The sequence below is a fragment of the Alexandromys fortis genome, unplaced genomic scaffold (genome assembly GCF_014885135.2).
Source record: "Alexandromys fortis isolate MF-2015 unplaced genomic scaffold, M_Fortis_MF-2015_v1.1 scaffold_389, whole genome shotgun sequence".
Lineage (NCBI taxonomy): Eukaryota > Metazoa > Chordata > Mammalia > Rodentia > Cricetidae > Alexandromys > Alexandromys fortis.
In genome coordinates, this window is record NW_026068269.1 from 308,474 (window position 1) to 323,578 (window position 15,105).

Genomic DNA, 15,105 nt, shown 5'->3' on the forward strand with positions numbered 1-15,105 from the left:
CTTTAAATTACTGAGCAATATGAGTAGGATTAAAGCCGTGGCTTTGCTAGGTAGATCCAGTCCATTCCTAAGCTTTCCAGCCTCATGGCTGAGGTACTGGCTGTAGCCAAGTTTACTGCCACAATTCTATGGCGTTTCAAGGTCCCTGCCAGCCAGCAAGCTACAACAGACAACAGTCAAGTCCTCTCTCGGTAGTTGGCCCTCCTGCCTCAGTCAGAGTTTGCCCTGGCAGGACGGCCCAGAAAGACGACATTTTTAAACAGCACAACTTTTTTCCTGCTACGGCTGAAAACCGAAAAGCATGTGTTCAGCCTTTCGTCAACACCATTTAAGTGTTTCGTGGCAGGACCTCTTAATGAGCTGCAGGGTTTTGCAGCTGAAGCTGAGTCAGGAAGTCTCTCTTAGATGAGAGAGCATGTTTGCCTCTAGCAAGCGGAGTAGAACCAAGAAATTTCTGCTACCAAGAAAACATGCTTCACTCCATTCTTTCCCAAGCTTTCTCAGGCTTTTTGTGGATTCAGTTATCCTCACGTTGGGCAGCCATCTGTTGAAATAGGAGAGGCAGGGCTGCATCCCCAACAATAAAATGCTGACAAAAATCTAAACGCACTGGGCCGTACTGTGGCGCAGCAGGTTAAGACACTTTCTTTCAAGCCTGACACCTGAGTTTGGTCCCCGGGACCCACGTGGTGGAAGGAGAGAACCGACTCTCACAAGCTGACCTCTGACCTCCACACATGCGCCATGGCATGCATGCTCTCTCCCACACTTAGAAAGCAAATGTTTAATAAATAAATTAAAAGGAGTAAGTAAATGGAAAGAATCCCCTGTTCACCGTGAAGAAGATTTAACATGATCAAGTTCTTTCAAACCTGACCTACAGATTTGATACAATAGCAGTCAAAAACCTAGCATGTTGTCTTTAGACGCTAAAAACAAACAAATCAAAACCCCCTAACCATCCCAAACCAAAATACAACAATGATAAAAACAGATTCTAAGGTGTTCATATGGAGACAAAATACATAGTCACCGACTTAATACTGAGGGAAAATCACACATTTAACTGTCACTGCCTGAATCTGAGATGGTAAAATTTAAAGTAACCAAGGCAGTGTGGAGAGAATGCAGGATACTTGCCTACCACTTGCTTGCATGAGGTGAAAGGTTCAATTCCCAGCACCAACAAATGTATCAATAAATATCTCAGAGAACCCAGACATAGACTCACATAAATACAGTCAGCAGATTGGTTTTTGACTCTAGATCTTTTTATGTATTTTAAGTCACAATCTTCCTGCATTAGTCTCACCACAAAATTAAAAATATAGCAAAGACATTAATATAAAACTATAGAACCTCTAAATTATAACACCCAAGGAGACCTCTAAAGGATTTGGGGATTGGTGGGGACTTTAAAGGTATAGTCTCTGAAAGAAACGGATGATAAGATGGAATTGTTTAAGATTAAAAACCTCTCCAAAAAGTGCTACCAAGAGAACGAGAAGGCAAGACTCAGACTGGAAAAATCTATTTGCAAAAGACAAGTCTGACAAAGGACTATTATGTAAAATGTACAAAGAAAGCTTACAAACTTGGCAAAGGGAAATGTAAAACTTGATTAGCATTTTTTTAAGGGCCTGGGGGAGATTGTTCAGTCAGAGCCTGCTGCACAAGTTTCACCCTCAGCACCCACTAGCAAAGCACCAGGACTTGTGGCTGTACCCCAGAGCTGAAGAGGCGGGGCCAGGCAGCCCTTGGGGACTTGCTGACCAGACCGCCTAACCGAGTCAGCGAGCCTCAGGTTCCAGTGAGAGGTGCTGCTAGAAACAAAGCAGGGTGAATGGCTCTGAAGAATGGCATTGAGGCTGACCCCTGGCTTCCTATGCACCAGAATTTTAAAAATCGCTCACAGGCCAACCAGAGAAGAGATTCTGGCAACAGTCAAAGGCTCCACGCCGCACTTTGCAGCAAGCTACTAATTAAAACCACAGTAAAATGCCACTGCACACTTATTAGAATAGCCAGACTCCGATTCCTCGGTGCCACCATTAAACAACAGGAACTCTCGCTTATTGTTGGTGCAAATATAAAACAGCGCAGTCACTTTGGAAAGTAGTTTGGTCGTGCTCATAAAACTGAAGATGAGATTGAGCAATTACACTCGTTTCTGTATTCTTTTCCCAGGGAGCGCTCGGTCATCCTAAAAACTGCCTCATCCTTAGCCAGCAGGAGCAGCTTTTGGAGGAAGGCGAGAGGGATCTATGGATGTCATGACCTGAAGGAAGAAGGAAAGTGTCACGTATAGTCACTCCACATAGTCACAGTAAAGAAACTGGGAAAACTGAATCAATGGAGTCCATGGCTCATACAGAGGAGAGGATGCAGGACTTGCATTACAAGTAGGAAGAGGAGCTGCCCGCTCATCTTGAACTCCAAGAGATCAAGGTTGGACAGGGCTGTTCTCACCTTGAAGCTCCCATCTGACACGAATTCCACCATTATCTGTGCTGCTTCCCCAGCTTGCAAGGAGGCACACTGCATCCTTGGAAACCCCAAGAAGCCAAGTTTCAGTGTGTCTGCCATTCTCACCTCAATTCTTCTTGAGAGGTGTCACAACTAAAACCACAACACAAAAACAACAACAACAAAGCAACACAGAAATCCAGAGCCTGAACGAAACCTCAGGGCAAAAGGCCAACAAGACATCTAAACATCTGCTAGTTCTCCACTGCGTTTAGATACAGAGCTGACCCATCATGGACCCCAGGCAGGCATTACGGTTTCCTCACAACCACACAGCAACACCATTGATAGAAATACAGATGGACCTATTTCCTAAAGATGGATATTTTCCCTGCATTCTGGGTGGCTGGAACAAGATGGATATGCTACTCCTGGTGACCCCAGGCTCTTTCTCTGGCCATAATCAGGACCATGGGGGCCACTAAGAGGTTTGTCCCCTTCCTATGAGAAGAGTTACATTCCTGGTCAGCTATGAAGGAGGCAGGAATATGGATGAAAATCAGGGGTGGGAAGCCTCAGGCTGAGAGCAGTGAGGCCATCCTGTGCACAAAAGCCTGTGGGAAGGCCAAGCAGCGCCCCCTCTGTAATCTGTATAGAGCAGAAAGATGTAAACAAAACCCAGCTCAAGACAGTGCAAACAACAGTGTGGATTAGATGCTGACAGCTGGGGTGAGTGCAGGAAGCCCACACTGTGGCACCCCTGACTCACCTGGCTGAACACTGCTGAACACAGTGGAGCTGGCAAGTGCAGAAATGGCCAGGGCCTAGTATAGCCAGGTCTAGTCGACAGGGCACCTCGCTGCTCCATGGGTCTCAGAAGTACTGCCTCATGTTCAGCTGTAAGGAGCCAAGGAACAGAGGAGCGAGGCTGAGCACTTCAGAGACTGAACTGCCTCTGTTTCTCAACTTCCCCTCATGTCCTCTCTCTACCCTGCTCCATGTCTTTGTCCTGTAGAAAACACAAAACACACAGTGGTGAGCAAAGCCGTGGTTCTCGTCTCAGAGTTGACACATTATTCTGTCAGATGCGGCTGTCACCAACCATCACCTGCAACTTTGCAAGGGGAAGTCCCTGAGCGCTTGAAAATCATCTTGTGGCTGAACTGAAAAGCAAACAGAAACATCCCCGAAGGAAGCCACTACCTGGAGAGAAAGGGGATGGGTGTTACTGTGTGCGAACAGGGCTGCCTTGGAGTTGTGCTACTCTCTAGCTGCTGGGAAACAAGCCCAGGCCACAGACTGCGTGATGAGCCTGCTGTGAGGGGTCACTGTGATGTGCATTGACTTCTGACCTCTGACCTCTCTCATAGTCTATGGGTGCCTGGGCACTGCTGAATAGTGTCTCTGCCTTTGGGTCTCTTCTGGGCTCCTCCTATGGGCCCAACTGCTACAGCTGGTTTGGGTGAAGGTTCCAGAGGCCTCGCAGCGCTGGGCCTGGGAGCTGAGTGGGCTGTGCTGCTCTGATTCTCCCCCACGTGACCTCTCCTTGCAGACGAGCTAGATGTCTCCAGTCCAGCAGCTGGGTGCCACAATATGGCGAGAGGAATGTGGTGCGGAGGCCTCTGGGAGGCTGGCTTACCTGGACAGCAGGCACAGCCTCCTCAGGTCGGGATGTGGCAGAGCACCCGATAGTCAGAGATGTGGGGGCATGTCTTAAGATAGGGTTTCTATTGCTGCGATAAAGCACCATGATCAAAAAGCAAGTTGGGGTGAGTAAAGGGTCTTTTTGGCTCATACTTCCACATGCTGTACATCATCAAAGGAAGTCAGGCTAGGAACTCAAACAGGGCAGGATCCTAGAGGCAGGAGCTGATGGAGAGGCCACAGAAGGGGCTACTTCCTATGGCTTGCTTAGTCTGCTTTCTTATAGAAAGACCCACCAGCCCAGGGATGGCACCACCCACAATGGGCTGGGCGCTGCTCTCCCTCCCCCATTCATCACTAACTGAGAAAATGCTTTACAGCTGGATCTCATGGCGGTCTTTCCTCAGCTTAGGCTTCTTCCTCTGATGACTCTAGCTTGTGTCAAGTTGACACCCAAAGCCAGCCAGTACAGGGCCTTTGTTGTTAGGTGGAGTTTAAGCTGAGCGTCCACAGCAGATTCCACAAAGGGGCGTGAAGGCCCCAGGAACTTCTGTGGACACTGTCCAGGTATCTATCAGTTGTCCTTCTCTGCCACCCCATGGAATGACTTGCAGTGGGGCAGGCCTGATACAGAACGTTCCAGAGCCCTGACAATGCCAGGACTTTCATCAGATCAAACACAGGGAACACTTTAGCACGCAGGGACAGAACTACTGTTGAGGTCACACAAATAGGAGTCGTTGCTTTGATAACACTGCTGTTCAGAACAACATCCATCTTGGCCAAAGCATAAGGTTGGTGCCAAGGTTCCTGTCAGTAACCTGCTTGGATGTTATTGACATCCAAAAGTGGGGATTACTTTTGCTTTTGAAGGGACTGGGAGTTTGTGAGTTGAGACATCATTTCCTGATGTGGGAGTGTCATATCAATCTGTTGATTTCATTGGCTGAGCAATAAAGAAACTGCTTGGCTGGCCCTGATAGGTTAGAACATAGGTGGGAGGAAGAAACAGAATAGGATGCTGGGCGGAAGAGGAAGTGAGGTCAGACTCTGCGCTGCTTCCAGAGGGACCAGACAGCCGCCATGCTCTGCTCTCCCAGGCAGCTGCAACCCACGATGGACTTAGGCTAGAATCTTCCCGGTAAGCGTACCTTGGGGTGCTTACACAGATGATTAGAAATGGGCTAGTCCAGGTGCGAGAATTAGCCTGTAAGGGCTAGAGTTCATGGGCCAAGCAGTTCTTAAATGGATACAGTTTGTGTGTTATTATTTCGGGCATGAGCTAGCCAAGCGGCCGGGGTGTTGGGGATGCAGCCCCGCTGTTCCTATTTCAACAATTTCCTCATTACTTTCAAGTTTTACATTAAGCCTCACTTCCCCGGAATGTTCTTTAGAGTATACTATCATTATTTTATGGTCATGTTGCGTTCTTCTCCTCTTTAACATTCAGTACTCTTCCTAACTTCTTGTTTACATCCCTGATGCCCAGGGGCTCTGGGAGTAGAGGAAACCAGAATTTGACTCATTACTGTCTCCCAGAGCCTGTACCATGGTATCGAAACTGGAGACTGACCAAACTTCCATCACCTCTCCCTGGTCACTCTTTATCTTTGAAACTACTGACTAATAAGTGAAAGGTCTCTGACCTGCTCCTCTCTGACTGGGCCTTAAATGAGAACTGGGTTATAAGGGGCAAAGGCCACTCCGTGTGGCATTTGGCTGGGATGATACAACCTCTGCCGTCTTCATGTATCTCAATGGTCAGCTAGAATTCTAATCTTTAGAGGATGAAGAACGTTCATTTAAACTTTTGTTCCTTCTATAATAAGCCCGTAACCAACCTCTCCACGTTAGTGCGGATTCTGGGAAGTCCAATATGCTCTAGGTTGTCGCCCAGGCTGGTTTCCTATTAACTTGTCCCCTCTCACCCTTTTCAAGTCCCAGCCTTCTTTCAGTTCTGCCTTCCTTGCCCTCCCCCGTTTTCATCCCTTAAGTTAAAAAGATATTCCTTTAGAATTATTGTCTTTTGAAGATTTGCCTAAGTTCATTGACATACAATTTAGCTGCCTGAAGCTGTATATTTAAAACATACCATTTTACTGCTTTTGACATAAACAACCAGTGCCTCTCAAGCAATATTTCAACCACCCACCTTGAAAGTACTCCGTGCCCTTTTTAGTCCGTTCCTTCCTCCTTCCATCCCCACACAGTCACTGGCACATTGTCTGCACACGCGCAGTTTCTACTTTCTAGCCTGTATGTGAATCACGCCGCACGTTCTCTCTTTCCTCAGAGTCTTTCATGCTGTGAACGGATTTTGAGTTTCTTTTCTGTCGTTGCTTTTGTTAAATAGCTTGCCTTTATTGCTCAACAACATTCCAGAAGTGTTTGTTTGTTTGTTTCTGCTACTTGTTTTCTGTTGCTAAAATGAAAGACCCGAAGCAAGGTACTTGTGAAGAAGAGCTTTATTTGGCACACAGCCCTGGAGTCATCAGGGCAGAGTGCTGGCATGGTTGCCCTCTCTGCAAGACCTCCTGGCACATGGCATCATAAGAGCAGAAGGGGGTAATCAAGAGACTGGAAGCCACAGTGAGAACAAGACCCAGCATTGATCTACTGTAATAAAGCCCTCCAACGACTGACTCGGGACCTTCAAACATCCCACTCCTCCCTTCAACAGGTGGCACCTCAGTGACCTCCCAAGAAGTGCCTTAAAATCTAAAATTCCACCACTTCCAAATACCATCATCCTGAGGGCTGAGCTCCCAACACTTGAACCACTTGGGGACAAACTCAGACCAAACGCAAACTGATGGAGTCGAGGTTGTCAATCTTTGACTACAACAAACCTACAAACACCCCTGTAGAGGGTTTGGGGCTTTGTGCTTTCTTTTCTCTCTGGTGAGGACCTGTAAGTAGAATGGCTGCGAGGTACGCCAGGCACACTTTTAAGCTAGTCTGCGAAGTGGCTGTGCCCCTTCAGCTCCCACTGGCGCTGTGTGGACGGTTCATTTGTTCTGTGTTTTCGCCGGTCTGATCATCAGTCGCCTGACCCTGTCATCTTGAGGTGTGTGCAGTTGTTCAGGTGTTATCAGCACACTTCTGTTTATCTGCCTGCGGTCTTCCTTTCTTTTTTCCCTTCCTGTCTTCTTATTCCTTTCTCTGGGCATTCTTGTCAAGTGAGATCAGCGTGCCTGAGAGAAAGTTGGCAGCAGACTGGGGAGGGTCAGCTCAGCCCGTGCCATCCTTGGTGAGGATGCAGGCCTGCCTGAGGCAAGGTAGACTCCAAAACTATTCTCCAGGGACCAGGACTCCCCTCCCCTTTTGTTGAAGCTCATCTTGCTGGGGTGTCCTTCAGTTGTAGTAGTGAGGGTCCTAATATCCCTAGCATTTCACGTCTGAATGCCGACTGCCGGCATTCAAATCAGAAGCCTTGGCCAGATGGTTGGGTTAAGATCTATTCTTTAGGGATCACTAACAGCCCTGGGTCAAAGTATCCAACGTATCATAGCACCATATCACGGCCACATGGCCGAGTTTGTTTAACCAAATAAATACTCCTGCTTCAGGTATCCATTTGTAACACATCAGGCCCTTTAATCTTTAACTACATTATCATTTCACAATGTGATCCAAACACTGTTTTGGAAAGCAGCCTGCACTTCCCAGTATCATATCCTTCCGTTTTAGTGATTAGATTTAATACTTAACAGAAACATGCCCTTATTTTCTCAGAGAGCTAAATCTGCAAAAGGGCAGCATATGTACAACCTCTGTGAACACACAGGAGACACATGGTTCCCAGGCATTCCTGGATGAATGAGGTCTCTCTAAGAAGAGAAAAGGCCTGAGAGTGGTAAGAGAACTGAGGCAGATACCGTTTGATCCCCTGCCTGAGACTTTCGGGAGCCCTGGACTCGCTGGGCAAACCTACCTCACCTGAAAGACTCCAGATTGCCCCAGGCGGCCTTAAACAGCTCCACCCAACAAAAACAGCTCAGTAGGAGCCTAGGTTCCAGAAAAAGCAGAGAAGCTCACAAGGAACCCTGTGGGCCATCCCTACTGCCCGCCCAGTCTCTAAGCCCCGCCCTCGACTCCGCCCCACCAGGCCTACCAATGGACCCGCCCCCTGGCGCTCGCGCCCCGCCCCTACGTGCCGCGGGAGGGCGGGAGGAGGAGTTGGCGCGAAGGAGGCGTGGCTGTGCCGGCGGAGGCGCGGGCGGGCGGCGAGACCCGACTTTAGCTGTGACACCCGCGGCGAGCAGCGGCGGGTGCGCGGCGCGGGGCTCAGGACGCGCTCCGCCTTGTCTCGCGCCCGAGTTGGGCGCCGGACTTTGGCTGGATCAACGCAGAGGCGACACCGCAAGTGCTGGTCAGCTTCGGGGGCCAGATTTCACCGCTGCTCCTGTCGCTCCTGAGCAGCCTCTGTCTGCTCCGGGAAAACGGCACTGAGTTTCCCCTGCAGAAGGAGCCGGGACGCGCGCGGCGAGCCCCAGGGAACCGGGGCCCGACCCCAGCAAAGCGGCAGAGAGGTGGGACGGGATCGGAGGGCCGGGGGTGGGTCCCTGAGCCTCTGCTCAGTGTCAGCGCCCGCTCGGTCAGCTCTGAGTTCCCAAGTTACAGTGCCCTCCTGCGCGCTGTAGGGGCTTCGTATTCTGCTCCGTCTGCAGGAGCTCCGGTGGGGGCGTCCGAAGTGAGGAGGTGGCTCCAGCGCTGCCAGAGCAGAGAGGCTAGTGGGGATAGCTCTCTTCGCTTTTTGGAGCTTGTGTGATAAATAATCTGAGGAAAACCCACAAGGGGCAACCTCCCAGCGTCTGCGTTTCAGGAGTTGACCTGTCCCCCACTAGTTATGAGCTTCCAGCACTACAGGAGTGCTAAGGGCTGATTGATTAATTTCAGTCAATTTCCATGTCAATTTCTAGGTGGCTCAGCAAAATTTGAACACTAACCATGGAAGATTTGATGTTTGTCTGCAGCAACTACCTCGACCCATAAATCCTGCAGCCTTCCATTCTTTTGTGCTTATAAAGGCTCCCGGGCTTCTCTATCCAGAGTTGTTCTGTGCTGATTGGCCATGGGGAGCACCCTGGGCTGCCATCGCTCTATCCCCAGAGACCCCTCAGACCTGTCACATAACCGTAAATTCAGTGCTGCTTGCAACTTCAGCAACATCCTGGTGAATCAGGAGAGGCTAAACATCAACACCGCCACTGAGGAGGAACTGATGACCCTGCCTGGGGTGACACGTGCAGTGGCCAGAAGCATCGTGGAGTACCGAGAATATATCGGTGGCTACAAGAAGGTGGAGGATCTAGCCCTGGTCAGCGGCGTAGGGGCCACCAAACTGGAACAGGTCAAGTTTGAGATCTGTGTGAGCAGCAAGGGTAACTCCGCACAGCATTCTCCCAGTTCCCTGAGGCGGGACCTGCTGGCTGAGCAGCAGCCTCATCACCTGGCCACCACCGTGCCCCTCACGCCGCGAGTCAATATCAACACAGCCACCCTGGCTCAGCTCATGAGTGTCCGAGGCCTCACGGAGAAGATGGCTGTCAGCATCGTGGACTACCGCCGTGAACATGGTCCTTTTCGCAGTGTGGAGGACCTGGTGAGGATGGAAGGAATCAATGCAGCCTTCCTGGACAGAATCAGACACCAGGTGTTCGCAGAGAGGTCCAGGCCGCCATCTACCCACACCAATGGAGGTCTTACCTTTATTGCCAAGCCTCATCCCAGTCCCACCTCTCTGAGCCTGCAGAGCGAGGACTTGGACCTGCCACCAGGGGGGCCCACACAGATCATCTCCATGAGGCCTTCTGTGGAAGCCTTCGGAGGGATGAGGGATGGGCGGCCCGTGTTTAGGTTGGCCACCTGGAACTTGCAGGGCTGCTCTGTGGAGAAGGCCAACAACCCTGGCGTCAGAGAGGTGGTCTGCATGACGCTTCTGGAAAACAGGTGAGGACAGGACCACCAAGGGTGCTGGAAGTGAAGACAGCTGACATGGTCTCATCCAAGGGTACAAATGAGTGGATCCCTTGGGGGGCAAAAGAGGGGGAAGAGTGTTTAATCCGTGCTCCTGAGGTCCCGGCCAGTATTCTCACCTAGAGCTGATTGGTGTGCAGTGGACCCCTCCTAAGAGGAGGCTGTGTGGGTCCTGGGCTCTGCTTTGGAAGGTTTGACTCACAGGGCTTCACAGAGTTTAAACCGAGCCAGGGACTTGAGAACTGAGGTATAGTTTTGCATGTGAGAAAAAACTGAGTTTTTAAAAGTTCTATGACTGGGAAGGAAAGTCATGTTTTCCCATCAAATATACGTATTTGCATGCAGAGGATCATTGTGTTTGCAAACACATATGCTGCAGGGTGCTGGGAACAAAGCCCCCAGCACCTCCCTTTCCTTGTCGAACCTGAACTTGGCTTTTCGCATGCTCCTTCTCCTGTCCCATAGCCAGGAAAGGCCAGTTTGGGTGTGGAGACTGGCAGATTGTTCCTCCCGAGCTAAAGGAGAAAAAGCTGGCAGGTCAGGCCAGTGGCAGAGACTGTTTCAATAGTCATACAGTCACTGTCTGTTAGGAACATCTGCTAACTCCCCACACACAGAACAATACATCATGGCAGGAACTCCTGCTATTTGTAAAACAGCGTGCAGTGTGATCCCATTAGCTCCTTTCTGGGTCAGGAATCCTCAGGTCCCGATCTGCAGGGATCTGGGGTGCACTGCCTTCCTTTCGGGGGGGGGGGTGATAGCTTGGCAAGGTGGCAGCTTGGTGTCTGGAGGTGAGACGTGAACTCTCAGCAGGAAATCAGTGTATTGGGCCAGGTCACCAGGACAAGTTAGTGAGGGGAAAAGCAGGTCACAGCATTCTCTTGGCACAGTCTCATCCCCGATCCTCCACACAGTCCTCAGGATCAGGACCAGGAGACCACTGAGTGCTCTTTTCTCCATCTCGTGTTGTCTGTTTGTCACCCCAACCCATTCATTCTGCAAACTCATCTTGTTCACAGTCCCATCAGGACCAGGATGGGATTGGCAGTAGTGTCCCCTGCAGCTGCCTGGGGGGGGGGAGGACAGTGGCCAGCAGCACAGTGGCTTCATTCCCACTGGGGGCTTTCATAAGGCCCAGTGTGAAGTAAAGAGAGGAATGAATCAGGATCTGAAGTCTCTCGGGAGGGACAGCACCCTGGGCAATCCTTGTCCATTGACTTCATCAGTGTTCTCTGGAGTGTGGCCCCTGGACCATTGCCTAGGAAGCCCTGGGTGTCAGGTTTCACCACACCCCCCAGGTGCTTCTGGTGTAGTTTGAGAAGCACTGTGTTCTGGGCCATCTCTTTAAAGACCATCCCCAGGTACTGGCATTTGTGTTATGATTTTGTGTTGAGCATTTCTGTGACTTTGTCCCTGCCTTGGATTGTCCTGGTTATCCCAGAGATTAGTTGTTCATATAACATTCAGTCTGCTCAGGAGTTGAGGGCCTTAGCAGTTTCTAGGACATATGCATGTGGAGAGTGGAGTAAGGGAGGGTGAGAACTGGACGTGATCCTGTAGTCCCAGGTACTACTCAGGCAGCTGGCCTGGCTCTGTATCAAGGCTGGAGCCACCAGGGTCTGCTTAGAGAGGGGCAGTACAGAGTAACACGTCTTATCCGGTATGAGTCCTTTGGGGCTTTGTCCTGTTTTGGTTTTTGATTTCTTATACTGTTGAAGACATTTATCTGCTAACTTCAGGTAAGTTCACCCAAACCCAAGGTATAGAAGAGCATATTTGTCATAAACAAAGGGAAGGTGACCTCCACCCCCACTAAGTTCTCACACTAGCCTACTAGTCCTGTGAGTTCGTGACTCCTTTGGCCTGATCATGGTGCACTCGGTTTTCTGAGGAATCTTAGCACATAGTTAGTGTCTGGTAAAACCTAAGTAATAGGCTTAGAGCCTGATCCGTGCAAAGCTGGGGTGGGTGCATTTGCCTGTGTGGCTGTCCTAGGGCACCAGAAACTGTCCCAGAGTCCTTAAGGACAGATGGCAGTGCCCATGCTCCAAGAGTTGTGTGTTCATACTGATTCACAGAAGTTTCCCGGCATCCCAGGGGTTCCCTTCATTCATAACAGGAAGCATTTTCAGTGTGAGCAAGAGTGGATGCAGGGAGTTTTCCAGGTGGTTCTTATTTTCACATGTGTCTATGTGTTGTAGAGGAGTGTTTAGCCTTTGTGTTTTCTGACAGCCTCCATATCCATTTGATTGCCCCAGTAACTATAAACAGTAGGGAATATTTATTTGCGTTTGTCAGATACTCTCCATCTCTGGGTTAGGAAATAAGATACAGGAGTTAAACCACTCGCCTCTGAAACAGCTCATTTGTGACCAAACTGGGACAGGGACCAAGACCAGCTGCCTCTATACCATGCTCTTTGCAAGCGTGGTGTTTACTTAGGCATAGCCCCTGCACACTGTTTCTTGGTTAGGAGCCCCATTCTGTACTGAACCAAAGGTATTCGCTAATTCCTTTACTTGTTGCAGACATTAAATCCATTATTTATATTGGCATTATAAAGCAAGCCCTGGGAAGTTTTGCAGCGAGAATGGCTGTCTCTTAGCTTCCTTCTGTGAGTTTGCACAAGTATGTGCATTTTCTTAGTGGAGAAGTGCCCAGATGGGAATTGGAGTCTTTATTGCCCTGATGTGCCACTGATTTGATAGATGGACATGTTTGAGCCACAGGAAACTGTGTTTTGCATGTGAACCCTAAAGCAGGACCTCTGAGAGCTAGATAATTTTAGTCACCAGGAGCCTTCAGGGACACCATGCTGTGTGTGGCATGTGTCTATACATTGCCGGTTTCATCAGATTCATTTGCCAAACTTTGGTCTTAGGCAATGTTCTTCCTCCTTCGTGTTTATGGAGCAAGACTGAAAGAGGAATGCTTCTGCTAAGTATCCTTGCAAAATCTGGTGCCAGTCGGCGTGAGGAATGATGGCTTACTCATTATTTATTGCTGAGTCATCATTCCGACTTAAAGAATTCCTTTGGTTTCTGAAGAAAGACTCAAGGAAGAGCTGGCAGATAATCTCCAAAAGAAACAAGGAGATTTAACATCCCAGCTGCCTGTTTCCCCCACATTCTATATGAGCAGGAAACTCTAGTGTCAAAGTTGGTAGCTTTTTAATGATTTCCATCCTGTTTCTTGCTGTGTCTTTCCCGGCAAAGCACAGGTAGATTAGTGCCCGGAAACAGGGACCGTGAGAAAACAGAACCCACCAAGAACAGATTTTAGTCTCTCAGACTTGATTAGTGGGCTCAGCCCAGACAGAATTCATCTTGTCATTTGATGCCTTCGTTGAAAATTACATATTGAATGTTCGCTTGCTGTGCACATGTATAAACACAATTCAGGGATCAACTTGGCTCACCTCCATGAGAGAGTTAAGTAAATGTCAGTCCGTTTGTATGGTTCAATGTCAAAACAGTGTGTTAAACCCAGGATTGTTTGCTAACTCACAAAGACTGATTTGGTATCTGATTGCACTTTTTTCTGTGTGAATAATTGGCTCGTGGTAGGAAATTAAAGAGTAGGTAGGTGAACCCAATATAAAATCCAGGTGCAAAACTGCTCAACAATCCTCTTAAAGTAGGGACTGTGACATCTCTTTTGATAGCTGTGGAAGGAGAGGCTCAGAGGGTTGAGGTAGCATCCCAGTGGCCTTCAGAAATATAGATGCTGTGGGGCTGGAGAGATGGCTCAGTGGTTAAGAGCACTGACTGCTCTTCCAGAGGACCCGGGTTCAATTCCCAGTACCCACATAGCAGCTCACAACTGTCTGAAGATCAGTTCCAGGGGATCTGACACTTCAAACCAATGTACATAAAATAAAGTTAAATAAACCATAAAATATTTAAAAAAAAAAAAAGAAATATAGATGCTGGAGCCAGGATTTGAAGCTAGGCATTTGTCTGATTTCAAAGCCAGGACTAGGTGTGTATTATTTTACCACATTCAATATGTCCTTCCATGTCCTCTTTCTGACCCTAGCTTGCCCACAGTTCACTGTTTCCTCGCTGTCTGAGGTCAAGTATCAGGGGTTTCGGAGAAGGATGGCTTCACCCAAATCCCTGAAACTGTCTCGGCCTCAGGAGGCCTCCATGCCTTTCCTGTTTTTGTTCCTCCAAAGGATGGGGTGGTAACCAGATGTGTGGAGCAAATTCAGAGGACGTCAAGGCCTCTCTGTTTGGAGCTAAGTGTGAGTTTGAGACCTTGGGCTCCACTCCAAGGTGGAGTTCCGGTTTATGAAGCCAAGGAATTCTGGGTCATTTCCAGACAGAAAGGTGGTCGGCTCGAAGACTGCCATGGATTTGTAAGAAGATGGGGTGAGGGAAGGGAGGTCTCAGCGTAGGCAGGGTTATTTCACAGAAAGGAAAAGGGCTATGTTTGTTTTATAGAAAGGTTGAATTTCTTTGGGTAACAGACTCTTTCAGGCAAAGCCAGTTGCTTTGCTGGAACTTCCCTTCTGGATAAGTAGGTGTGCATGTTAGTACACAGGTGCCTCACTGCAGGTAGGTGCAAGGCAGAGGGTGAGGGGGATGAGGAAAAGGGAAGCTTGTCCATCAGTTGCTGGAGGATGTCAAGGAGCCAGGCATGGAAAATCTGGGGGTAGAAGTAGAGGTGGCTGCAACCTGGAACGGACTGAGTTCTGTGATCTGTAAAAGAAGAGGCTGTTGTTGCTTCAGGTGTAGCGACTGGGAGAGGAAGTGGGTGGAAGTGAAGGACTACTGGAGGTGAAAACGGAAGGGATTTATCTGGGTTTGGGTAGGTGTGAGGAAGAGGTGGTGACTTGTTTGAAACACATTGAATTTCCTAGACTAGAGGGTCAACTGCAGTTGAGAAATTCTGGGGTCAACTGGCATGTGTCTGCACTGTGTCAACGTGATACAAGTCTCCGACCTCACTTCTCCCTGTGTAAGCTGCACTCTGGTCAAGGGGTCAGGTGTTTGGTACCCGAAGCAGTTT

General features: G+C 49.1%; 1 protein-coding gene and 1 long non-coding RNA gene across 3 annotated transcripts in view; one reads left to right on the top strand and one right to left on the bottom strand.

Moving 5' to 3' along the window:
• LOC126494563 (uncharacterized) overlaps positions 1-6,405 on the bottom strand; it is a 9,321-nt gene extending 2,916 nt beyond the window's left edge. Inside the window, exons 1-2 of the long non-coding RNA XR_007590034.1 lie at positions 6,263-6,405; positions 3,236-3,475 (exon numbers count right to left, since the gene is read on the bottom strand). This is a non-coding gene — a long non-coding RNA (uncharacterized lncRNA). The remainder of the gene's footprint in view (positions 1-3,235; positions 3,476-6,262) is intronic.
• The window catches only part of Eepd1 (endonuclease/exonuclease/phosphatase family domain containing 1), a 118,426-nt gene continuing 108,462 nt past the window's right edge, over positions 5,142-15,105 (top strand). Inside the window, exons 1-2 of one of the 2 annotated variants that reach the window (XM_050131986.1) lie at positions 5,142-5,251; positions 9,033-10,062. In XM_050131986.1, the coding sequence (XP_049987943.1) occupies positions 9,185-10,062 (878 nt within the window). In that variant the 5' untranslated portion in view covers positions 5,142-5,251; positions 9,033-9,184. Of the gene's footprint in view, positions 5,252-8,320; positions 8,643-9,032; positions 10,063-15,105 lie in introns of those variants that run through there. The other variant, XM_050131985.1, reaches the window with a different exon arrangement.